The sequence below is a fragment of the Salmo salar genome, chromosome 22 (genome assembly GCF_965601325.2).
Source record: "Salmo salar chromosome 22, fSalSal1, whole genome shotgun sequence".
Lineage (NCBI taxonomy): Eukaryota > Metazoa > Chordata > Actinopteri > Salmoniformes > Salmonidae > Salmo > Salmo salar.
Window position 1 is genome coordinate 32,859,034 of NC_138312.1, and position 26,826 is coordinate 32,885,859.

Consider the following 26,826-nt stretch of genomic DNA (forward strand, 5'->3'; position numbering starts at 1 on the left):
TTTAAATAAAATATACTTTTTTCTAAAGTTATGAGGTCCAAAAGGCTCAACTCCATTTGATGCACAAAAAAAATCATTTCAGACTCACTTGATAGAACACAAACAATTTATTTCAAATAAATAAGAGATACATACAGTACGTACTTTCCAAAATACAACACTCTAAATGCAAATAAGGAAATTATGTTTTCTATTAAATGTTCAGTAGGTTTAAGGATAAATTGAAAACCATGACGTTTACAGTAAAAGCAGAAGCCAACTTTGTAAAAAGTAAAATAAAATAATACTGCCATTTGTGATGTGCAGAAGGACCAGAGTTTCAAGTAGCTTCCTAATTAAGGCAGGTCACCCTCTTTATGCAATAGGTTCTAAATTACATTGAATAATCCAGATAGATCAAAGCAGGATTCATGAAATTGCTCTCCCAATTCTGAGTGTTCTGAGTGTGTGTAATCCATTTTCTCAATCCTATTTTGCAATGAAGAAGACGTCAGCCTACCACTCAAAAAGTACAGACAGAGTAATTATGTAGGAACATTTTTGCCAAAGTACACCACAATCTTCATAGAAATACATTTGGATGTTTGTGTTCATCCTAGAAGAAAATGGTAGCTAGTTTATTGAGTTGCCTTCTGTAAAATTAAGTAAGTAAACATTTACAGCATGACAGATATGGCAGTTGTCATTTCACAAACTGTGTAATAGTTGAAACGTACTGTGTGTGTGACCTAACGGATGGTGTGATGCAACAGACATGAGCAACATAGCACAGGAGACATCCTATATGTCAATATGTGCAAAGGAATGTAAGAGGAGAGTAGCTTTACCTTCAGGCTGACAAAATTAATAAGAATTGTCACTCTGTCTTGGTCAGTATTCACAATCCAAACCACCATAACAGATCTGATTGACACGAAGTCTGTGGCATGGGAGGCCTATGTTAATGGACTTTAAGTCCATGGTGAGGAGAACACAGCTCCCTCCTCTCCTTGGTTGGGAGTGACAGACAGTCAGTGCTTCATTTTTCATTTACCATCTCCTGTCCTCCTCCACGGACCAAATATGTAAATCCATCAGTCTGAAAACACAATCAATGGATGACTCACTCTGAACTGCGACAGGACATTTCCCTGTAAGTGGAGACGTTCAACATGTCCCCAAATAAATCTCCATCTGTACAACAATCAATTGTTCAATTTACTCTTGACAAACCATGTCTGAGACGAAATATAAAAATCAGTGCAATAGTTTTAGGTGAGCCTCCCCCGGAGCAGGACAACAGTAGGGGAAGGAGAAATGTGGGTTTGGGGCGGTGTTGGAGGGTGTGTGTGAGGGGTTTACAGTTCTGACTGGGGGGGTACCATTGTGGGGAGTGAGGGCGTCTCATGTGGTGGAGGTCTGTGTGACGCTCCTCTGGCTACTGGTGCTCTTGATGACGTAGGTGGAGGAGTTGCTTTTGCGGCTGGAGTCGTTGTCACGCTCGCAGTGGCACTGGGAGGACTTGAGGTAGCGGGCCGAGCAGCACACAAAGTTCTGCCTCAGGTCTGAGAACAGGTGGCCCGCAAAGCACATGTAGATCCACGGGTTACAGCAACTGTTCAGACTGGCCAGCAGCATGGAGATGATGAAGGGCATGGCTGGGGAAACAAGACACACACAAACACTTAGATTTTTATTGATTGCAAATTGCCTATACATTTTTAAAGATGATATCTGATTGGATCGATCGATTTCCATTGATCTCATTCACACGTTGTAATGATCTACATTTCAGACAGAGCTTAACATCTTACAAACATGACTGTTGGTCTCATTATGAAATTATCCTCTGGTTCTTCTAAGGACAAACATGAGGAAACCATTTACATCTTAATTATCTCTCCCTTTCTCCTTTCTCCTTTCACCCTTTCTCTCTCTTTCTCTTCCCCAGTGATTTTACCCACACACCGCTACTGATTGGATAGCCTATCTATGGGGCTAGTTTGGGTCCGTCAATGTGTCATTAAATGCTTTCAATATGTGTATATGCAGTGGCGGATTTAGGTATAGGAGACATGGGCAGACGCCCAGGGTGGCATCTTACCGGGGTCAGCTGCACAACAAAAAAAATCGTAATGGTGACATTTGCGCGATTGGTTTTCTATTGATCATTTGCACGTCACGTCAATGATATCATGTCAACGCATGGGACTGTGGGTCAATTAACTTTGTCGGAGTGGGCGGCCTTATTCTAGTTTGTGAGCAAGGCAGGCTACTGCCTGGGAAGGTCTCCCATTCAGAAGTACGAGATGGGTAGGGGGGCTGAGGTAGGTTGACCTCAGGTCTCCCCACTGGAAGCCCGAGGTAGAGAGAGCGGGGGTAGGTTGACCTCAGGTCTCCCCACTGGAAGCCCGAGGTAGGGAGAGCGGGGGTAGGTAGACCTCAGGTCTCCCCACTGGAAGCCCGAGGTAGGGGGCGGGGGTAGGTTGACCTCAGGTCTCCCCACTGGAAGCCCGAGGTAGGGAGAGCGGGGGTAGGTTGACCTCAGGTCTCCCCACTGGAAGCCCGAGGTAGGGGAAATCTATCAAATAGCGCACCTCTAACTTTGAACAGTACTAATGCAATTAGTAAAATCATCACTACGAAATGCTACCAAATAAACCACAATTCATTCATAACACTGTGAATATATAGTTTCACAGACATATTTGATGCATTTTTTTATGGTTTGTGCGAAATTGTTAAGAATAATATAAAACCAGTCTGCACACCACCAAGGTGAATTGGTTTAGTCTTGACTCTTGGTTGACAGTGTTGGGGGATGGGTAATGTATTGATGCCTGAGTGCCAAATCAACACAAATTTGTTTCTATTTGTCTTTGTTACTTCTTTTTGATATTTAAGAGACTTATTTTTGTATTTATTTTTATATTTATATCGTTTTAAATGTTATGATTATTTATTTGTGTTGTTCCGAATGTCTGAATAAAAATGACAGTTAGTGCAGAATGGTGCTTTTCATTTTGTTGGCGGGGGGCTGAAGGGGGGGGTTCGCCCAGGGAGCCATACAAGCTAGCACCGCCACTGTGTAAATGAATTTAAAAAATGTATAGTAGATTTCATTTTTTTAAGTCATTGGATTTTGGTGATGTTGACATTTAAAAATATTGTTCCATGTACATTGTCTAATATACTGAAGGTCCCTAACTAGCCCCGTAAGGATATCAAATGCCAAACCAAATTGACCATGGGCATTACGATTGGGTCGCGTGCAGTGCAGCTGCGTTCCGAATTGATGATTACTTGGGTGCTGCCAGCTGTGGGCATTTGGGCAAGATTGAAATAAATCCAACCCAATGAAAACTGTTACGGTATCCTTCATTCTGTGACATACCATTTTTTTCCTACCATCTCACAAATCTCTGTTTGGGACGAGACTGACTTTATGACCAATTTTATCCTATTTACACTTAGTAGTCAATTTTGACACTAGAAAACATTTTCTGAATTGGAATTCTTTAATGGAATTGTCTCATGTCCTGTATTTAACCTCTTCTTGGTGATTGCTAATCTCTCTCCATACGTCCCTCTCCTCCAATATTCCTCTCACATCATCTTTAATGGCTGGCCCTCTAGCTCAAATACGAAGGTTGCTCAAATCTAAATCACTGGGAGCAATCGGCAGAAGGGCACAGGAGCACAACCGAGTAAATAGGGACTAATTGATCCGTCAGTCATTAAGGCTGTGAGTTATATGAGCACAAGTGTCCCGATGTGAACACTGTAACTCATTCTTTTGTCTGGTGATTACAGTGTCAGAGCAGGGAGGACACACATTTACCGGGGATAGGGCCGACATGTGGGGGAAACAACTTTCAGTATGCAAGAGTGAAGTGGAATTGATCTACTAGATAACTACAATGTAAAGATAATACAAAACAAAGTAAACTCAGTCATATGACAAGTCATTATGTCCTGCAGCATTAGGATGTCCTGCAGCATTAGGATATCCTGCAGCATTAGGATGTCCTGCAGCATTAGGATGTCCAGCAGCATTAGGATGTCCTGCAGCATTAAGATGTCCTGCAGCATTAGGATGTCCTGCAGCATTAAGATGTCCTGCAGCATTAGGATATCCTGCAGCATTAAGATGAACTGCAGCATTAGGATATCCTGCAGCATTAGGATGTCCTGCAGTATTAGGATGTCCTGCAGCATTAGGATGTCCTGCAGCATTAGGATGTCCTGCAGCATTAGGATGTCCTGCAGCATTAGGATATCCTGCAGCATTAAGATGAACTGCAGCATTAGGATGTCCTGCAGCTTTAGGATGTCCTGCAGCATTAAGATGCAGCATTAGGATATCCTGCAGCATTAGGATGTCCTGCAGCATTAGGATATCCTGCAGCATTAGGATGTCCTGCAGCATTAGGATATTCTGCAGCATTAGGATGTCCTGCAGCATTAGGATGTCCTGCAGCATTAAGATGCAGCATTAGGATATCCTGCAGCATTAGGATGTCCTGCAGCATTAGGATGTCCTGCAGCATTAGGATGTCCTGCAGCATTAAGATGTCCTGCAGCATTAGGATATCCTGCAGCATTAAGATGAACTGCAGCATTAGGATATCCTGCAGCATTAGGATGTCCTGCAGTATTAAGATGCAGCATTAGGATATCCTGCAGCATTAAGATGTCCTGCAGCATTAGGATATCCTGCAGCATTAAGATGAACTGCAGCATTAGGATATCCTGCAGCATTAAGATGAACTGCAGCATTAGGATATCCTGCAGCATTAGGATGTCCTGCAGTATTAAGATGCAGCATTAGGATGTCCTGCAGCATTAAGATGTCCTGCAGCATTAGGATATCCTGCAGCATTAAGATGAACTGCAGCATTAGGATATCCTGCAGCATTAGGATGTCCTGCAGTATTAGGATGTCCTGCAGCATTAGGATGTCCTGCAGCATTAGGATGTCCTGCAGCATTAGGATGTCCTGCAGCATTAGGATATCCTGCAGCATTAAGATGAACTGCAGCATTAGGATGTCCTGCAGCATTAGGATGTCCTGCAGCATTAAGATGCAGCATTAGGATATCCTGCAGCATTAGGATGTCCTGCAGCATTAGGATGTCCTGCAGCTAGTGAAGTAGATACTCTGTAATTCCATTGCTTTGTAGCTTACTTTGAGCCACAAAATGACACAACTTAAAACTCAATATATAAAATTCAATACATACTGTATGCTATGCTAAATAGCATACAGTATATGGGCTCCTGAGGGGCACAGCGGTCTAAGACACTCCATCTCAGTGCTAGAGGTGTCACTACAGACACCCTGGTTCAAATCCAGGCTGTATTACAACTGGCTGTGATTGAGAGTCTCATAGAGCGGTGCACAATTGGCCCAGCGTCATCCAGGTTTGGCCGGTGTAGGCCGTCATTGTAAATAAGAATTTGTTCTTAACTGACTTGCCTAGTTAAAAAAATGTCTTGCCAGATCATGTCTATAAAAATGTTTTATGGCTTTGTAAAAGGTGGCGCACGGGTGAGAATGGGGCCAAGATGTCATTTGAAGGAAGGAATTATAATGATAAATAACCTTTGGTAGATTAGCTCATGGTGCCGTTTACCAAGAGACGATCAATCACACTAAACTGGCAAATTAGAATCTTTCCCTTGATTCGTAAATCTGCTGTCAGGTCCTGTGCTGACTCATGGCCACGGTTTAGGCTCTTTAGCACATTCATAAAGGCTGACACAACATCAAACTATTTTATTTCCTCTTCTAAGAAAGACAATTATTTACAATCATCTGAGTTTAATATCAAGACTGCACTTCAGATGATTCACTGCCAGAGAAGCTAAGCAGTAGAATTCCAAAACAAGACTCTGTTTTGGCTCTCAGCCAACCACTGACCTGGCTATCAGATGCACTACACTATTAATTCCTTAAATGGAAGCTGGTACAATAACTCTCTATTTAGTCTCTGATCACATGATTGTTTGAGTCAACACAACTGAAAAGGACTTCCCTATTTTAATAAAAAGGCGCATCTAACATTATATTTAATAACACTTTACTAATGCCTCCACAGTGCTAGCTGTGCCAATAGAGATTCTGAGTTTGAGTCCAGGCTCTGTCGCAGCTGTCTGCGACCGGAAGACCCATGGGGCGGTGCACAATTAGCCCAGAGTCCGGGTTAGGGGAGGGTTTGGCCGGCAGAGATGTCTTTGTCCCATCGTGTATGGTGTTTCCTCTGACAGGGTGGTGCAGCTGGCTTCCAGGTTAAGTGGGCATTGTGTCAAGAAGCAGTACGGCTTGGTTGGGTTGTGTTTCAGAGGATGCACGGTTCTCGACCTTCGCCTCTCCCGAGTCTGTACAGGAGTTGCAATTGGATACCATGAAATTGGGGGAGAAAAGGGGTAAAAAAAAAATATATATATATATTTTAAAAAGAAAACTTTACTTTTTGAATGACAATAACAACAATGAGGCTTGGTGTCTCTTAAATAAAGCTTCTTTAAATGCAGGGAGGAGCACACCGTGGCCATGGACAAAAGGAGTCCATGGGGACAAGGCAGACTTGTGGAGGAAATTAATATTCATTACATACTAAACTGTTTAATTAGACATAATGTTTTTTATTTAAATAATTGTCCATTATTACATGCTAGTATTTTTTACTGATACAAACTTTTTGGGTGCGACCGCAGTATGTGACCTCCTGTGCTTGCGATCGGCAGGAATTTAGCTATGTGGGAATTGCTGGGAGGAACAGAGAATGGTGGCAATATCAGCTATCTTGATCTACACAGACGAGCTAAATTACTTTTTACAACTCTGTTTCCAGGGCCTGTTTCTGTACAACTGCTAACTGTCACAAAGATAAAAGGATGTACTTTCTATAAAAGGAGAGAGACAACTCTGTTCGTTGAGCTTTCAACTCTGAACTATTCTTAGTGATGGTTGATTCCTTCATTTCTGCAAATCTTATAATAATGTTGTTGTTTAAAAGAATCTGAAGTCTCTCTTACTATAGAATTTCTACCACAGAATGCTGATCGATGGAGTCACTGCCAGTCAGCATCACACAGCAGAGCAGAGGGTGAGGCAACTTGGGGAGTATGAAGGCTATACACTCAGGTATGGATGGGCATGAACATAACTCATAGATGGGATGCTGCAGATCAGCACCTGATAATCAATATTGAGACAACATAGGCAGCAAACTTTGTCTTGGTCTATTTTCTTTACGGTTTAGCCAGTTTTCTTCATTATGTTGCCATTCAAAACAAATTACAATATAGTGTTAAACCCACAGAAACAAGCTCAAGATACCCACATGAAAAAAGACTATAGTACTGTAGTATTACTATATGTATATATTATACACTGAGTGTACAAAACATTAAGAACACCTTCCTAATATTGAGTTGGACCCCCAGGAGGTCACATACATAGCTTTCACCTGCATTTCACAGTAAGGTCTACATCTGTTGTATTCGGCGCATGTGACAAATAACATTTGATTTCATTTGACTTGATTCACCTGGTTAGTCTATGTTTTGTACACTGTGTGTGTGTGTGATTATGTATTTGCATGTGTGCACTCTAGAGTGTGTTTGTTTATATGAGTAGGAGAAGGTATTCAAGTCCTAAATCCCTTAAATTTGAGCTATGGTACTGTTGTGTAGCAAGAGGGAGGAAGCACAGGTCCACATGAAGCTTCAATCAATGATTTTGCTGTGGGTTGCTGTTTGGGAATCATGTTTCTGCTGAGTTCACCCCTTTTCAGGGAAAGCAGGAAACAGAGAACTTTAACTTTTGTGTTTGCAGTTTGATTTTATTGCGAGAGTGGTGGAAAATTCTCTTATTTGAGCCCATCTCTGGGGAGCCAATGTATAATGGTTTTCGAGGAGGAAAAACACCACTGACAACCATTCTGTACTAACTGATGTTTCCAATTTACAGTTTAGCTTCTCTGTGGCAAGAAAAGGAAGCTACAGGTTAGCAGCTCTATCAAGGGGTATGTCAAATAATCTGCTCTGTAATAAAGTGTCATGACTTAAATCCTACATTATAGTTTAATCAGAATAGTATTACAAGTGTGTCTTGATAGGTTGTTATCTGAATGTGAATAGGTGTAATGCTGACATCATTATCTGCCATGATGGAGGTAATAGGCAGTGTGATGTGGTCCTTATCAAACATTAGCAAAGTACTGCATGTGTTACTAATGGCCTCCTCAGTAATAGCCATTAGTCTGTACGGCTGTCTGGGCTCACTCTGCTGGCTGTGGTGCTGCAAGCTAATGGATACCTTATCTCTCCATAGCCACATGCAGCCAGGTTCTCTTCCATAATGGCTGCTTTCAAATAGTTTATAAGCTACTTTCTTTCCATTTTAAAGCCAATATATTATGGATTTTCCAATCGTATTTTATGGAAACGTATAGTGAAAATAAACTATTTGCACCATGTTGCATCCCCTGTGTATCCGTGAGAGTTAATGCCCAATATGGCAATATAACTGCATTGGCCTTACTGCTGTTAGTCCATAGAAACTCAACAAATAAAAGATTCACTACATGGAACAACAGATAGTCTAGCGTGTGCTCTGGGAGTCGGGAAGCAAGTTCAGGGAGTGAATCATTTAATCAATAAACGGAACATAATACAAAACAAGAAACACGAACAACGCACAGACATGAAACAGAAACAACAACACCTGGGGAAGGAACCAAAAGGAGTGACATAAATAGGGCAGGTAATCTAGGAGGTGATGGAGTCCAGGTGAATGTCATTAGGCGCTGATGCGCGTGACGATGGTGACAGGTGTGCGCAATAATCAGCAGCCTGGTGACCTAGAGGCCAGAGAGGGAGCACACGTCACAGTACACCCTCCTCGACGCGCGGCTTCAGCCGTAGGATGCCGACCAAAATGACAATCCCGGGGACCAGGAGCGAACCGGTCACCTCTGCTGAGGCGCGGGAACCTGTCGATCCAGCTGAGGCGCGGGAGCATCGCGACCTAGAGCGCTGGAGAGAGAGCACACATGACAGTACCCCCTCCCTGGCAGGGAGCTCCAGCCGCAGGACGCCAACCAAAGGGACAATCCCGGGGAACAGGAGCGGACCGGTTGCCTCCGCAGAGGCGTAGAAACCTGACAAACCGGCTGAGGCGTGAGAGCCTGATGACCCGGCTGAAAACTCCCCGGTTGCGTCGGCTGAGGCACGGGAATCTTTTCACCCAGCTGAGGCATGGGAGCCTATCGATCCCACTAAGGTATGGAAACCTGTCGAGCCAGCTGAGGCAGGGGAACCCGTCGAACCCACCGAGGCATGGGAACCTGTCAAGCCAGCTGAGGCAGGGGAACCCGTCGAACCCACCGAGGCATGGGAACCTGTCAAGCCAGCTGAGGCATGAGAGTCCGATGAACCACCTGAGGCCTCCCTGGTAGCTCCGGTACTGACACCCGGACCCGGCCACCTCCAACACAAAAACAAAAAAAACACTTCCCTTTGGTGAGGCGTTATTCTGTAAGTCGGGAAGCATGTCCAGGGAGTGACTAATTTAATCAATAAACATAAGCACACGTGACATAGTCCAAAAATAAATCAAAAGGAAGTTGGTTTTAAGGTGTCTGTTCTATATCAGAAAGATATAAGAAAGATCAGGAAATGATTATCTATTTTTCCCATACAAAATATTTGGGGGCACTAAACCACTTCCATATATACTGTACTTCCTTCAGATGAGTTTTGTGAGGCTGGTGAAAAACAAGTCTCATCTTTCCATAGAGTGGTCATATTTGTCTGTAGGCCAAACTGTTCTGACGCTACAGACGTTTCCGTGACAAGACCGATTTTTGGGATGTCTCATGGTCTGACAAACACAGCTGTAGCTTGGCCACCTTCCAACGCATATGTTGAAGGCTGCCATTGGCGGATGCGGTGGATTGAGACGCAGCCCTTGCAAAAACTGTTATCTCTAGCTTAAACAGATGGATTTGGATGGGGGGTTTTGATTATGCTAATTATATTTCCATGGGGGCGCAGACATCTACTCTACTTAAAAAAAAAAATAACTTTGGCTGAGAATTGTTATTTCTATACTTTTCCATACACTTGTAATGCAAGATTGTTTGGGGATTCTAATAACTGTTTACCACCTCGTTTTATTTCCTGGTGTTTGTCTTGAAATGTTGGGAAATCATTTGTGATGCTGCTGCTGTGGAAATCAGAAGGGAACAGAACAGAAGAGAACAGTTGTGTTGAATATTATTATTTGACCCTGCTGGTCATCTGTGAACATTTGAACATCTTGGCCATGTTCTGTTATAATCTCCACCCGGCACAGCCAGAAGAGGCAATCACAAGCCTGCTGTTCACTAGCCTGCAAAGCAATCACTAGCCTGCTGTTCAGTGGAATGGCTGTGTGGTCCCAAGTCTAAGATTAAGGGTCTCTTTTCCTAGTCTAGAAATATAATTCATTCCACATTGGCCATGCTGTCAATGAAGCATGATTTGTGCTGCACTCAAAACAACTGTTAACTCGGAACTGCAAAATCTGACTTTAGTGAGTTCAAGATAACTGAGAACTCTGGAAAAATGAGCCACGACTGGAAAAATACATTTGGAACTTTCATCCAACTCGGAATTGTAACTCGGCCTCTTTCTAGAACTATGACCTGAAGATCACTGACGTCATCATGATTCAAACTTTTTTTCTGCGAGTTCCCAGTTCTCTTGAAAGCACCATAAATCCAGAGAATGCCAAACTTTGATGACAAAGTTTGATGACAAAATGTGTCCACAAGAAGGACCGCCGCTCCACCTTCCTGTTCAAGTGAGCACAGCACAGCAAGGTGAGTCCAAAAATGTATTGTATGCTTCTGCATAAATTATGTGATATGGCAGGGAGATATATATACTGTAGCTAAGAAGGTAATACTAAGTGTATGTTATGTAGTAAGCTGTTAGTAGCCCATGTGCCTCACTCTAATAATTTGGTCTATTTTCACCTCTTAAAATGTTGCTTACTGTTCTGACTTGGTGGTGCACATGTAGCCTATAACCTGTTTTTGAGAAACGTAATGATCAAATCAAATCAAATCAAATGTTATTGGTCACATAAACATGGTTAGCAGATGTTAATGCGAGTGTAGCGAAATGCTTGTGCTTCTAGTTCTGACCATGCAGTAATATCTAACAAGTAATCTAACAATTTCACAACAACTACCTTTTACACACAAGTGTAAAGGAATTAATAAGAATATGTACATAGAAATATATGGATGAGCGATGGCCGAACGGCATAGGCAAGATGAGAATATTGTAAGAGATTTCATTGTCTGCTTATATGCCTATTTTATTTATCTTATGGTTCTGACTTGGTGTACAGGGAGAGCACTGTAAGAGCGGCCCATGTTCTGAATTATTTCGCTGTACATTTAAAATGTGTTGAACAAATAGTTATATTGACTATGTCTGTCCTAGCTCGCTCATTAATGTCTTAATGGAAATTACGGATTTCCTCTTATTCGCTTTTCATCCCCTTATGCCATAGTTTGTACATCTCAATTGTCAGAAGAAACCACATTTGTTTAAACAATTCAGCCATATCAGCTATGTTTTTTTAAAAGACAGTAAATGAGGCTGAGTGAACTGTTTCGCTGCCAGACAAGGCTCTGCTGATAGCCAGGTGTAGCAGTGGTAAGGTGTTGGAAATGCTGTTGGGACTCAGCTTTATGTAGACCCTAACAGTTTGTGGGCACCGTTTGTCAACGTTACAGTGCAATTAATGTATTGTTGAGTGTTGTGTTGTGGACTGGCTTTGCTGGCATACATCCCACTTTTTTTTTTTGCACCACCAAGATTTATATGCTAAAATCGCCACTGCCAACAGCAATAGCATATTTGACGAAAACCAATGAATTAATGAATAACATTGGATGTGGCCATAAAGCGGGTCATTAAGAGATTAATTGCAGTGGACTGACTGTCTGCTGCGCCATCGAAGAGCTCTAGGGTGTCGTGCCGTGCCGCTGCCCTGTGTGCTGGACTGAGGAGATGACATGCGTGGCCCCACTTGCACGCCGATGTGCCGCCCAGGTAACAATAGCTCGGCGTACATGTATAATCAGACTAATGATTAACTGCAGGCAGGCTCGGTTGGTTGGGCCTCAGAGATGCGCGCAATCCACGCAGGTTACACTCATGAAAGACTGCTTCCAGTGATTTATTTTGGTTGCATGTAAATCATCGTGCGTAGGATAATTTACTTCACTTCAGTGGAGGGGTATTATAGCCTAATAAGATCACTGTTGTCAATGTTGTTGTTGTTCGTTATAGAGAGTGAATCAAATGGACGGTGGTGGTGTTTTTTGTCTTCATAAAACAAACTGTACCAATTCTGGACAACCATTGTCAAATTCAAATCTTTTCAAAAATGAAGGATATGTTGATGGCTTATATAGGCCTATATGAAATTAATAAAACGAATAATGTTTTTTTTTGCAAATGTAACATTATTCCATACATATTTGGATTGTTGCCCCCGCGTCTCCACAAGTCACCATAACATTCGATAGGTGAGCAGAGCTTCATTTGCAACATGGCATTTTGGTTGGCTGGAGGCATATAATGAGATGCTGCGGAATTATCTAAATTTATGTTGTCATTTCATCCACTGCCTGTGTGGGTGGGCGGCTTCTCCATATGATGCGTCTAATCTTACAAATACATCCTCTGGCATACATCCTCTGACGTTCCTCAGGATGACCAACATTTTATGGGTAAAAGTGCAGTGTCCAATATTGTGCGAATTTCAATTGACTGTCAATGGCAAAGGCTGTATAGTGTATCTTTGTATATTTGTATTACCATCGAGGCTATTTGCTATTCGTAATTATTTAAGTTTTACGTACACCATTGCTGTAGCTGTGGGCTGCTCCGGTGCGCAGAATGCCGAAGTCTGATAAATAATAGTACACCGCGTGCAACATTACGCACGCCACATGATACACTCCAAGGCAGAATACGCTCTGAGCGCTTAAATTAACCATGGACATTCATTGTCGTTTAACTTTAAAATGTACATATTAATAATTGCTTCAGTCTAGAATTGCGAAGCCCCTCGTTAAAGTAGCTCCTATTACGCACATAATCTTACCGCACTGCATTGTACTGGTTATTTTCGAGGTGAAGTTTACATTTACCTTCCCGGGGCGCCGCTGGATCCCAAGCCGTCCACATCTGCACGGTGAAGAAAGGTGTCCAGCAAACAATATACGCCAGGACTATGACAAATGTCATTTTAACGGTGGTTATCTTCGCTTTGGAGATGAGCTTTACACTGCTCACCCGGGCGAGCGCATGGCCTTTCGAAGTCTTCGGGGTGAGGCTTATGCACTGGTCCCTCTTGGTTTTCATTCTAAAGTTTTGCCATATCTTAAAGCTTATTAGCCCATAGCAAAGGCTCAGTATGGCCACTGGTATAATGTAGATGGTAAGGCTAATCCAAGTTATATACGCTTTGGCACCCCAGGGCTCAACGAAGTCGCCCCAACAGTCATACACTCCGGCTCCAACGTCCTTCAGAGAAAATATGTACATCTGTGGGCTGCTGAACAATAGGCTGAGGACCCACGATATAATCACATAGAAGCGGTCCTTTCTCTTTTGCAGAGACCGAAGCGGCTGACAAATCGCTAAGCACCTGTCTACGGACATCAAAACAAGCACATAGGTAGAGGCGAACATCCCGACGATTTGAAGGTATTTCACCAACCTGCACAGGATATCGGGTCCATAGAAACGGAAAGTAATGTCCCAGATAAGTTGTGGCAGGACCTGAAATATAGCCACCACCAGATCAGCGATGCTGAGGTGTTTCATGAAGTAGTACATTCGGGACTGGGTGTGCTTGGTGGTGTGGATGGCCACCAGAACACACAGGTTCCCAGCCAGGGCCAGGAACAGAACCAGGGCGAGCACGGTCACCTCCACTTTAGCCACCTCATCGTTCCGTTTCAGGGGGTTAGTCTGGTTTCCCCCGGTGGTCCCGTTGCCAAGGGTTGAGTTCCTCCAGGATTTGTTGAATGACCAAAAGTCCTGCTCATTTAATATGGTACTTTCCATTGCGTTGACCGTATCCTCTGACAGTCCTCGTGCGACGCCCAAAATGCACTTCCAGCAATGTTCAGCCACCTTTAAACAGTGGAGGGTTGTTTTAAAGTACCGCGTATTCTTTGGCTCTTCTTCTAACAGGTGTCAAGGCAAAGCATCCTAGTGTGGAGCCGTGTTGTTACCTTTTACGCACGTGGGAAAATGCAATCGCAATTTTGCGCTGAAGCCTTATTTCTTATTCATATCCGAATAGGAGCAGACACTGAAGGAGAGGAAATAGAGGAAACCCATAAACACCTTGTTTTAATTCAAAACAATTAAATTATATAATACCAAATTAAAGGGGCAATCTGAGATTGGTGCATCCATTTTTGTAATTTAAAATGAATGCGATTTGGCTACCCGTAGCTTTTAAGAATATAGCTTATACATGCCTCGTGAGCTTAGTTCAACTGTCGAACATTAAACAAACATTTTACAGTAAAAAAATATGGTTAAAACTATCATTTTGATAGCATGGAAGGTCTTTGTATTCATATCTCTGTCTGCTTTGTTATTGTTTGAAATGTAGATAGCCCCTTTAAACGAAAAAGGAACAGAACCACATATGATTGTAGAAATGATTGATAGAGGCTCACCAATGTCTAACACATTGTCTATGCATATTCTTCAGACATCCAAATGATATTTTAACATAGCCTACAAGTAATAAATAGCCTATTATGATGGGTTTTCCTAATGTAAATGTAGACTACTTACATGTGCATCTGCTTTACTCTCTGTCTTGTAAATAGAATACTGGAACGCGACAGTGTTTTTTTTCTTCATAAACCATAAACCAGCCTCCCTCACTAGCAGCGATCAGAATGGCCAGTATCATGATATTTATACCACTTGTATCCCTGGCCAAGATCACACGAGAAATGGATTTACACATTATTTCCACTAGGTGTCCGTATGCGCCACTCTGATAGATGATGGCCTGGTACTGGACAATTCACTTCATCTGAAATGAAAAAACTGACAACTGTTCTATTTCCGAAAACGAAGTGGTCATCATCATCATCATCATCATCATCATTTATCCTAGTCAACTAAAAGCCTATAATGACAAAGATAACGAACAATCATAATTAAATGGCCAATTAAAGAACTTCACACTAGAGATTAAATATATGGACACTAGCTTTACAGTCGACAATACAGCCAATCTGTAAATAGCCCACCCGACTACCCCATCCCCATATTATTACTTACCCTCTTGCTCTTTTGCACCCCAGTATCTCTACTTGTACATCATCATCATCTGCACATATATCACTCCAGTAGTAATGCTAAATTGTAATTATTTTCACCTCTATGTCCTATTTAATTGCCTACCTCCCTACCCTTCTACATTTACACGCACTGTACATCGTTTTTTCTATTTTTCTTTTCTTTTGTGTTATTGACTGTATGTCTGTTTATGTGTAACTCTGTGTTGTTGTTTTTTTCGCACTACTTTTGCTTTATCTTGGCCAGGTCACAGTTGTAAATGAGAACTTGTTCTCAACTGGCCTACTTGGTTAAATAAAGGTGAAATAAAAATAATAATACAAAATGGCTAGGCTAGTGCAACATTCCATTTAATTCCATGAATGCCTCTGAAACAATTGTGGAACAAATGTTATCCCACTGAGCCCACATGTTGAATCAATGTTGTTCCCATGTCATTTCAAGGAAGTTATGTTGAACCAACGTGGAATAGAAGTTTAATTTGTACCCCAGTGGGTTCTTTCTTCGGCAGCCTGCTGCTCAAGGTACGTAGGTACATAGGCAAATTATTGATCGAATTTAGGATGGTTGTAAATACAAATGTTGACTACATCCATGCCATGCATAACCTTGAAATTGCATATTTGTCTCATTGATGATGTTTTATAAAGGCGTTCGGCACAGAAATCTATTCTGTGTGCCTGTGATGAACCACACCGCACTACCCCAGCCACTGAAAGGAATGAGCTCGCCTGCATCCGAGTCCCCCAGGGCAGCAGACAAACTTCTTCTGAATTCTAAAAGTCAACAAGTTCCCAAAAATAGCCATAAGAAGAACTAAGAAGTATGGGGTTGCTGGACGATTATTGAGGAAGAAGTCGGCCTATGAGATACTGTGCAGATAGCCTTAGAAGAGACTACAATGTGTGGACTGACTTGTCTTGGCCTAATCTTAGAACATTATTATAGGCCTAGTTACCGCTCCTCTGCTTCCTGACTGCAGGTCAATCAGCCCACATGCTGATGTTACATGCCATTAGTTTCGCCACTGCTGCTGCTTTTTATGTCACACATTAGTTTAAAACATGGCAAAGGTTAAAGGGGCTTATTTTCATAATTAGTCAATGGTGTTGCTTGTTTAACAGAACAAAATTAGGAGATCCCCTTTGTAGATCACTCATTAAAATGTTTGCCTATCCTTAAAAGCAGTTGAGCTGACAGCCATTTTGCACTGTTTCACTATGGTTTTAGTCAACAATCTTAGTCAACACTATGGTTTTAGTCAACAACCCCCCCCCCCCCCCAGAAATTACATTTACATCTTTTTACATTTTAGTCATTTAGCAGACGCTCTTATCCAGAGCGACTTACAGTAGTGAATGCATACATTTCATACATATTATTATTATTTATTTTTTTGTACTGGCCCCCCGTGGGAATCTAACCCACAAATCTTTGTCCTTTAGCTTTCACCTGGAATTGTTCATTTATGTCTGATAAAAATAAAAATAAAATCAACCCATATGATCTAGTACACAATAAAAGTATAATAAAGCAAATATAGGATGTTTGTGAATAAATCCAAAATGATCATTTATTTTTATTTTTTTATTGTGAATGAATAATCTTTTTCATACTTAATAATATGTCCATATATAGTTATATCCTGTTTTTGGAACATCTACCCAAAATATTTCACCTTCTTTATTACTTTACAAAACATATCATTGCATTAGTGATAGGCAAAATCTGTTAATATTGTGAATGTCTAAATCAACATTTGGGCCATTTAAACAGCATTTCTCCCTCATAGACAAGGGGAAATGGGCTGGATTTTGTCATTCTGAGCATATGCAATGTCTCTGCCTCACACGTAAAACAAATGTTTGACTTCCACACAATATTACTTCTTTACTTGTTTTAGGTTTAAGGAAGTGTGTAGATTGCATGCTTTATTATAGTTATATGAAAGTTATGTATTTAGATCTGCCTGCTCGCACAAATTCAGCGATTGCTTTGCCATGTCTGTGCTGTGAAGCAGTCGAGTTGGATAAATGTTTTTCTAAGGAATGCCCATCTATCCTAAAGTTGCAGTGAAGTGATATAAATTGATGTAATGATGCAGCTGACCACCAGAGGGAGGGAAATACACATTTATTAGACAGAGGACGTTTACGTGGTCCGAGGAAGCTCTGGATGGTGAACAAGGCCTTGGGTAGAAGTTTTCTATATCAAACTGTGCTCTTCTTTCTCCTTTGAAGCGAGCTGAGGAGAAAAATAATCATGTTTTAACTGAATTATCCATCCCTCAAACATAATCTGTTTCCATTAACTACATAGTTCACATTTTTTAAGATATACTGAACAAAAATATAAACACAACATGCAACAATTTCAAAGATATTACTGAGATACAGTTCATAGAAGGAAATCAGACAATTGAAATAAATACGTTTTTTCCAACAAAAGGTCTTTATTACAGACAGAAATACTCCTCTAGCCAGAAATACTCCTCAACTATGTGACATAAATCACTCCCAAAATCTACTGTAGCCCACATCCCACCCAGAGCTCATCCCAGTCACTTCTACATTCTCCCACAGATTCCAGTGGCTGTGGAATTCCCACTGACGCAGGGGCCAGCTACGGAGTTAATTATTCTATAGCCCTGATGATGAGGATGGTGATATCACTAACAAAAGGATCACTGGTTGCATAAGCACACCCCGTGGCCCAGACCCTTCTCTTCCCCTCTGTTAGTCGAGGCACATGGCCAGCAGACCCAGGTTACACATTTTAACAGGATGTGTTGTGATTCTACCCTTTAAAGTAACTGTTCTGTGTTTCCAGATTTCTATGAACATAACCCATAATAATTAATTACAATATGAGTGAAATGGTTTTCCTTCTAAAAATGTGTAATTATGTTTAAAAAACAGCTTTTCTATGTTAGAATGGTGTGGGTGCACCTCAATAACAGAATGTGAGTAGACCGCTGATTGGCCAGCTCAGCCTATGAGCCAACATGACATCATCTTCTGTGAGGAAATAAGCATTTTTTAAATGGTCTGTTTAAATACAAGTTTGAGGTGGGGTGCTTGAAGTATTTTTTTCTCAGATTTATGCTTCGGCCACAAATAGTGGCCCACTCTGACAGCCTCCGCAGAGCCTCTTCAGAGCCTGATACAGTCTGTTTGTAAAGTCAGGACCCCAGCCCTCTCGCTCCCAAGCAATAGCAGGCTGAAGCCTCCTGTGGTGTCTGTGGAGTGCCTCTGGGAGAGGTGTTTATTTGGGTTAGCCCAGTCTGAGGGGCACGGCGTGGGCAGGGGTGGTCAACCCTGGCCACTCCTCAGGGGGAAATGAAACTAACAAGTCCAACAATATCCGTCTTTCATTTCAGAGGATTATGCCCTGTTCATATGGAACACAACACAACAAGCGAGGGTGCTGCTGTCCTGTATTTGGATCCAGTGTTAACTGAGCAACCAATTGTTTGTAATTCACATTTTGCCTGTCTTCATGATGAAAACATCCATTATCATAATAGGTGGATGTGGATGAGTCATGCTTCTCTATTTCTAGGAGGAGTAAAGATGGAAACAGCTAGAACACAGTGATTCGAGGTGTTATTTTCATCCACTTTTCATTACAAGTGGAGTCGATGTCAGACCGGAATAATTGGGTTTTCTGAATTCCCAATCTTATCGGCAACAGTCCTAAAAAAGCTAAAATATGACTGTTTTTCAGCTCCTCGTTAGTTTGACCAAAGAATACACAGCGGCTTGTCCGGTTCTCTTTCCAATACATATTCAACAAGAAACAGTTTATGTACCCATTGGGTACAGATGTAAATTATAAAAAAATTCCACACTGGTTCAACGTAATTTAATTGAAATAACGTGGAAACAAAGTTGATTCAACCAGTGTGTGCCCAGTGGGTAGTCCCTCTCCTCTTGCAGCTGTGCTGCAGCTTCTTTACCAACTGTATTATTTCATACTTCAGAAATAAGTATACTTTTATTCTTAAGACAAATTTATATGAAGTGGGGACACGCTTGATAAAGATGAATAAAAATGACTGTATAAAATAAATACTTCAAATACTGAGCTACTGTATATTGTATGCTCAAAATATGGGAAAATTATATTATTTTATACTAATACAATTCATACATTCTCATTTTGATGCCAAACCCACCAATGGTGTGCGTGGCCAAAGAGCTCTATTTTCATGTCAGCTGACCAATCCAAGTGCCAATGTCATTTAGCAAACTCCAGGCATTTCCATTTGTTAAATGACATGAAAATTCAGCTCTTTGGCTACGCACACCAGTGGTGGGTTTGGTGTCGAAATGAGAAAACATGAGCAGAATAAAAACCTATACCTACTGTAAAATATGGTGGTGGATCTAGGATGTTATGGGGCTAATTTGCTTCCACTGGTCCTGGGGCCCTTGTTAAGGTCAATGGCATTATAAACTTTACCCAGTACCATCGATCTTCCAGCAAGAGAATAAATAAATGGTTAATTTGACACAAAATCAACGTTTTGTAATGGCCATCTCAGTCTACGGATTTGAGACCCATTGAAAACCGGTGGTTTGAATTGAAAAGGGTAGTCCATAAGCGCAGACAAAGGATATCAAGGATCTGGAAGGATTCTGTATGGAGGAATGGTCTAGGATCCCTCCCAGTGTGTTCTCCAACTACTTTTCTTGTTGTTGAAAAAGGCTCAGTGTCATTATCATGGCAAGGTGAGGTATTGAAAGATATTGAAAACAGGGGTGTCAATAATCTGACCCTTACCTTTTTGAGAAAAAAATGTATTACTTGTTCAACAAAACATTTTTCTCAGAGTAATTGTATTAGTATTAAATAATATAATTTCACAATTTTTTTTGTTGCATGAATACAGCTTAGTATTTGAATAATATATTTTATACAGTCATTTTTGCTATTCTTTATAAGGGTGCCAATCATTTCAGACCCCACTGTGGGTAGCCTAGTGGTTAAGAGTGTTGGGACAATAGCCAGAAGGTCACTGGTTCGAATTCCTGAGTAAAAAAGGTTCAAATTCCTGAGTCAAAAAGATGAACAATCTATAGACGTGCCCTTGCGCAAAGCGCTAAACCCTAATTGCGCCTGTGAGTCGCTCTATTGCTTTATTGACCAGACAATATGGATCTGCACGAGAGGGAAATGTTATTGTCCAGTTACACCTGAGTACAAAGTCAACCAGCTGACAATCAATCAAATTTATTTATAAAGCCCTTTTTACATCAGCTGATGTCACAAAGTGCTGTACAGAAACCCAGCCTAAAACCCCAAACAGCAAGCAATGCAGATGTAGAAGCACGGTGGCTAGGAAAAACTCCCTGGAAAGGCCGGAACCTAGGAAGAAACCTAGAGAGGAACCAGGCTCTGAGGGGTAGCCAGTCCTCTTCTGGCTGTGCCAGGTGGAGATTATAACAGAACATGGCCAAGATGTTCAAACGTTCATAGATGACCAGCAGGGTCAGATAATAATAATCACAGTGGTTGTAGAGGGTGCAACAGGTCAGCACCTCAGGAGTAAATGTCAGTTGGCTTTTCATAGCCGGTCATTCAGTTAGAGACAGCAGGTGCTGTAGAGAGTGAGTCCAAAACAGCAGGTATGGGGCAAGGTAGCACGTCCAGTGAACAGGTCAGGGTTCCATAGCCGCAGTTAGAACAGTTGAAACTGGAGCAGCAGAATGACCAGGTGGACTGGGGACAGCAAGGAGTCATCAGGCCAGGTAGTCCTGAGGCATGGTCCTAGGGCTCAGGTCCTCAGAGAGAAGAGAGAAAGAGAGAGTGAAAGAGAGAGAGAAGGAGAGAGAGAAGGAGAAAGATAAAGATAGAAAAAGAGAGAGAGAATTAGAGGGAGCATGCTTAAATTCAGACAGGACACTGGATAAGACAGGAGAAAAATACTCCAGACATAACAGACAGACCCTAGCCCCCCGACACAAACTATTGCAGCATAAATACTGGAGGTTGAGACAGGAGGGGTCGGGAGACACTGTGGCCCTGTACAACGATACCCCCGGACAGGGCCAAACAGGCAGGATATAACCCCACCCACTTTGGCAAAGCACAGCCCCCACACCACTAGAGGGATTTCTTCAACCACCAACCTACTACCCTGACACAAGGCCAAGTATAGCCCACGAAGATCTCCCCCACGGCACAAACCCAAGGAGGGCGCCAACCCGGACAGGAAGATCATGTCAGTGACTCAACCCACTCAAGTGACGCACCCCTCCTAGGGACGGCATGGAAGAGCACCAGTAAGCCAGTGACTCAGCCCCCGTAATAGGGTTAGAGGCAGAGAATCCCAGTGGAGAGAGGGGAACCGGCCAGGCAGAGACAGCAAGGGCGGTTCGTCGCTCCAGTACCTTTCCGTTCACCTTCACATCCCTGGGCCAAACACAGGCTTCCAGGGAGGGCAATTTTGGGGCTTCACCATGGTTCATTGAAATGTACAGCTGTGTATCGTCCGCATAGCAGTGAAAGTTAAAATTATGTTTCCAAATGACATCACCAAGAGGTAAAATATGTAGTGAAAACAATAGTGGTCCTAAAACGGAACCTTGAGGAACACCGACATTTACAGTTGATTTGTCAGAAGACAAACCATCCACAGAGACAAACTGAAATATTTCCGACAGATAAGATCTAAACCAGGCCAGAACTTGTCCGTGTAGACCAATTTGGGCATCCAATCTCTCCAAAAGAATGTGGTGATCGATGGTATCAAAAGCAGCACTAAGGTCTAGGAGCACGAGGACAGATGCAGAGCCTTGGTCTGACGCCATTAAAAGGTAATTTACCACCATCACGAGTGCAGTCTCAGTGCTATGATGGGGTCTAAAACCAGACTGAAGCGTTTCGTATACATTCTTTGTTTTCAGGAAGGCAGTGAGTTGCTGCACAGCAGCTTTTCCCCCCCAAAATTTGAGAGGAATGGGAGATTCGATATAGGCAGATAGTTTTTTTATATTTTGTGTCAATGTCACGTCCTGACCATAGTAAGATGTTATTTTCTATGGTAGAGTAGGTCCGGGCGTGACAGAGGGTTTTTTCTACGTTTTCTATTTCTATGTTGTCAGGTTCTAGTTTTGTATTTCTATGTTGGGATTTTGTTTGGGATGATCTCCAATTAGAGGCAGCTGGTCCTCGTTGTCTCTAATTGGAGATCATACTTAAGTAGGTTTTTTTTTTCCACCTGGGTTTGTGGGAGATTGTTTTTGAGTAGTGTATGTTTCACCTCTGTGTCACGGTTTGTTGTTTTGTTCTTTAGTTTATGTATTGCATAGTTTCATAGTGTAAATAAAATGTGGACCGTCACACGCTGCACTTTGGTCCGCTTCTCCTTCCTCTGACAACCGTGACAGTCAAGGTTTGGCTTTTTCAAGAGAGGCTTTAATACTGCCACTTTTAGTGAGTTTGGTACACATCCGGTGGATAGGAAGCTGTTTATTATATTCAACATAGGAGGGCCAAGCACAGGAAGCAGCTCTTTCAGTTGTTTAGTTGGAATAGGGTCCAGTATGCAGCTTGAAGGTTTAGAGGCCAATACTTTTTTTCATCATTGTGTCAAGAGATATAGTGTTAAAAAACTTGAGTGTCTCCCTTTATCCTAGGTCCTGGCAGTGTGGTGCAGACTCAGGACAACTGAGCTTTGGAGAAATATGCAGATTTAAAGAGGAGTCTGTAATTTGCTTTCTAAGGATCATGATCTTTTCGTCAGAAGTTCATGAATTTATCACTGCTGAAGTGAAAGCCATCCTCTCTTGGGGAATGCTGCTTTTTCATTAGCTTTGCGCAAAAATAAATGTAGGATTGTTCTTATTCTCCTCAATTAAGTTGGAAAAATAGGATGATCGAGCAGCAGTGAAAAAAATGTCGGAAGACATTCCAGTTTGGTGTTGCGCCATTTCCGTTCCAATTTTCTGGAAGCTTGCTTCCGGGCTCGGGTATTTTATGTATACCAGGGAGCTAGTTTCTTATGACAAATGGTTTTTGTTTTTAGGGGTGCGAATGCATCTAAGGTATTACGCAAGGTTAAATTTAGTTCCTTAGTTAGGTAGTTAACCAATTTTTGTACTCTGACGTCCTTGGGTAGGTGCAAACGTATTAAAATGGTGGTCCGATAGTCCAGGATTATGAGGAAAACATTAAGATCCACAATATTTATTCCACTGGACAAAACTAGGTCCAGAGTATGACTGTGGTAGTGAGTAGGTCCGGAGACTTGTTGGACAAAACCTACTGAGTTGATGATGGCTCCAAAAGCCTTTTGGAGTGGGTCTGTGGACTTTTCCGTATGAATATTAAAGTCACCAAAAATTGGGATATTATCTGCCATGACTACAAGGTCCGATAGGAACTCAGTGAGGAACGCTGTATACGGCCCAGGAGGCCTGTAAACAGAAGCTATAAAGTGATTTAGTAGGCTGCATAGATTTCATGACTAGAAGCTCAAAAGACAAAAACGCAGTCATTTTTTTGGGAGGCAAATTGAAATTTGCTATCGTAAATGTTAGCAACACCTCCGCCTTTGCGGAATGCGCAGGGGATATGGTCTCTAGTGTAACCAGGAGGAGAGGCCTCATTTAACACAGTAAATTCATCAGGCTTAAGCCATGTTTCAGTCAGGCCAATCACATCAAGATTATGATCAGTGATTAGTTCATTGACTATAACTGCCTTGGAAGTGAAGCCATCCTGTCGAAACCAGTTTATAGCTCATGACTGATCCTGTCCAGTCAATAGCCACACGTGTCTCAGCCACTGGTCCTCTGCCTGTCTAGTATCAACATTAGCCAGGGTTTAGGGATCACGCTATCACACCTGGCAGCTTAATGTTGTTTGTCTTTATCGACAATCACACACAGCTCTGTTCGTCTGTTTCAGAAATAATCTCTCTTTCCCATTGCCACTATGAGATTATACATTTTAATTCATTAATTAAATTACTGATTTCTGTTAGAGAGTTGTAGGCTCTACTCTCTGAACTTTTATTTCAGATAAATGTATGTTTTCCCACAATGGACCAGCGTCAGCTCAAAAGTTAGAATCCAGTGCAATAAAATTGAACAATCAATGAAGTGCAGGTTGACCTTCAGAACACCACCATTCTGAGCAGGGCTCTCCTCTGTCTGTAAAAGCAGAAGGACCTTGAAGCCAAAGCTAATGCAAGGACAGGCTGGGAGCTGGGAGGGAGCTGCAAGAGCAGTGTAGGGCTGTAATGCTTGCTAATGGACGGTGCGTAGGCTGAGCCAAGGGCACTGTGGCCATGATCGGGAGTGGACTGGACACCCTTCTAAAGTCACATGATACAGAGTCTGACTCACCACCACTGGATTGTCAATGTCACATTCACAGCAAACTGACTGGCAGCACAGAGACATGCACTGAGAGATGGAGATACCACTTTCACTAGGGAAATCAAGGTTTCTTAAATTGAAGTTAATGGTTATGAAAATAGCCCAGTCAAAAACAGAATCATTATAGCAGTAATTGCTACAGTGCATTCGGAAAGTATTCAGACCCCTTCCCTTTTTCCACATGTTACGTTACAGCCTTATTATAAAATGGATTAAATTACTTTTTTTCCTCATCAATCTTGTGTGTACAATACCCCATAATGACAAAGCCAAAACAGACATTTTTGCAAATTTATCCAAAATTTGAAACAGAAATAGCTTATTTACATAAGTATTCAGATCCTTTGCTATGAAATTCAAAATTGAGCTCAGGTGTATCCTCTTTCCATTGATCATCCTTGAGATGTTTTTACAACTTGATTGGAGTCCACCTGTGGTAAATTCAAAGGATTGGACATGATTAGGAAAAGCACACACCTGTCTATATAAGGTCCTACAGTTGACAGTGTATGTCAGAGCAAACACACAGCCATGAGGTCGAAGGAATTGTCCGTAGAACGCCGAGACAGGATTGTGTCGTGGCACAGATCTGGGGAAGGGACCTTCAATGCTTCAAAAATTCTGCATCATTGAAGGTCCCCAAGAACACAGTGGCCTTTGTCTTTCCTAAATGGAAGAAGTTTGGAACCACCCAGACTCTTCCTAGAGCTGGCTGCCTGGCCAAACTGAGCAATAGGGGGAGAAGGGCCTTGGTCAGGGAGGGGACCAAGAACCCGATGCTCACTCTGACAGAGCTCCCGAGTTCCTCTGTGGAGATGGGAGAACCTTCAAGAAGGACAACCATCTCTGCAGCACTCCACCAATCAGGCTTTTATGGTAGAGTGGCCAGACTGAGTAAAAAGCACATGACAGCCCGCTTGGAGTTAGCCAAAAAGGCACCTAAAGGACTCTCTGGTCTGATGAAACCAAGATTGAACTCTTTGGCCTGAATGCCAAGCGTCACACCTGGAGGAAACCTGGCACCATCCCTACGTTGAAGCATGGTGGTGGCAGCATCATTCTGTGGGGATGTTTTTCAGCGGCAGGAACTGGGAGTCAGTATGGAAGGAAAGATGAACAGAGCAAAGTACAGAGAGATCCTTCATGAAAACCTGCTTCAGAGCACTCAGGACCTCAGACTGGGGGAAAGGTTCACCTTCCAACAGAACAACGACCCTAAGCACACAGCCAAAACAATGCAGGAGTGGCTTCGGGGCAAATCTCTGAATGTCCTTGAGTGGTCCAGCAAGAGCCCGGACTTGAACCCGATCAAACATCTCCGGAGAGACCTGAAAATAGCTGTGCAGCGACGCTCCCCATCCAATCTGACAGAGCTTGAAAGGATCTTCAGAGAGATGAATGGGAGAAACTCCCCAAATACAGGTGTGCCAAGCTTCGAGGCTGTAATCGCTGCCAAAGTTGCTTCAACAAATTACTGAGTAAAGGGTCTGAATACTTATGTAAATGTGATATACATTATTATTTTATATAAATTACCAAAAAAATTGTGTTTTTCGTGGAGATTGATGAGGGGGGAAACGATTTAATCCATTTTAGAAGAAGGCTGTGACTTAAAAAGAATTGTAAAAAGTCAAGGTATCTGAATACTTTCCAAATGCACTGCATAGATGTGGGAAGACAAAAATAAGTCATGATTACTGAATGATGTTCATATTTTTCGGACTCATTTAGAGTTTGTCCATGTGACCAAGGTAAGACTGCTTTACCCTGTTCTTATTTTGTCTCTAAATTAGGATTTAAAAGGTATTGTCCAGCCCAACTGTTGTCCTACCATCTTACTGCTCTCCATCACTACTCAGGTAATGTAGAGAGGATGATAAGAAACAGGTTATTGGACTCCCATGTTATAAGTCCGAAGAGACCCAGCAGAAGCATGTTTGTGTGTGTATAGTATATGCATGTGTGTGTATGCTTGTGTGTGTGCAAGAGTATGGGAGGATAATCATCCTTCCCAGAAGGGGCACATAGCCTAGTGGTTAGAGAGTTG

At 42.1% G+C, this 26,826-nt stretch overlaps 1 protein-coding gene across 1 annotated transcript; it reads right to left on the bottom strand.

Moving 5' to 3' along the window:
• Window positions 1-118: 118 nt before the first annotated feature.
• On the bottom strand, window positions 119-15,549 carry LOC106583182 (isotocin receptor). The gene is made up of 3 exons (XM_014167082.3): window positions 14,875-15,549; window positions 13,206-14,377; window positions 119-1,637 (listed from the first exon to the last, which is right to left on the bottom strand). Exons 2-3 carry the CDS (start codon window positions 14,125-14,127, stop codon window positions 1,384-1,386), a joined length of 1,176 nt encoding a protein of 391 aa, XP_014022557.1. The 5' UTR covers window positions 14,128-14,377; window positions 14,875-15,549; the 3' UTR covers window positions 119-1,383.
• Window positions 15,550-26,826: the final 11,277 nt, after the last annotated feature.

Coding starts and splice junctions, on each gene's coding strand:
- LOC106583182 (XM_014167082.3), bottom strand. CDS start 14,127: ATGGAAAGTACCATATTAAATGAGCAGGACTTTTGGTCATTCAACAAA. Junction 1,638..13,205: donor TCCAGCGGCGCCCCGGGAAG/GTAAATGTAAAC, acceptor TTGTTTCCCCAG/CCATGCCCTTCATCATCTCC.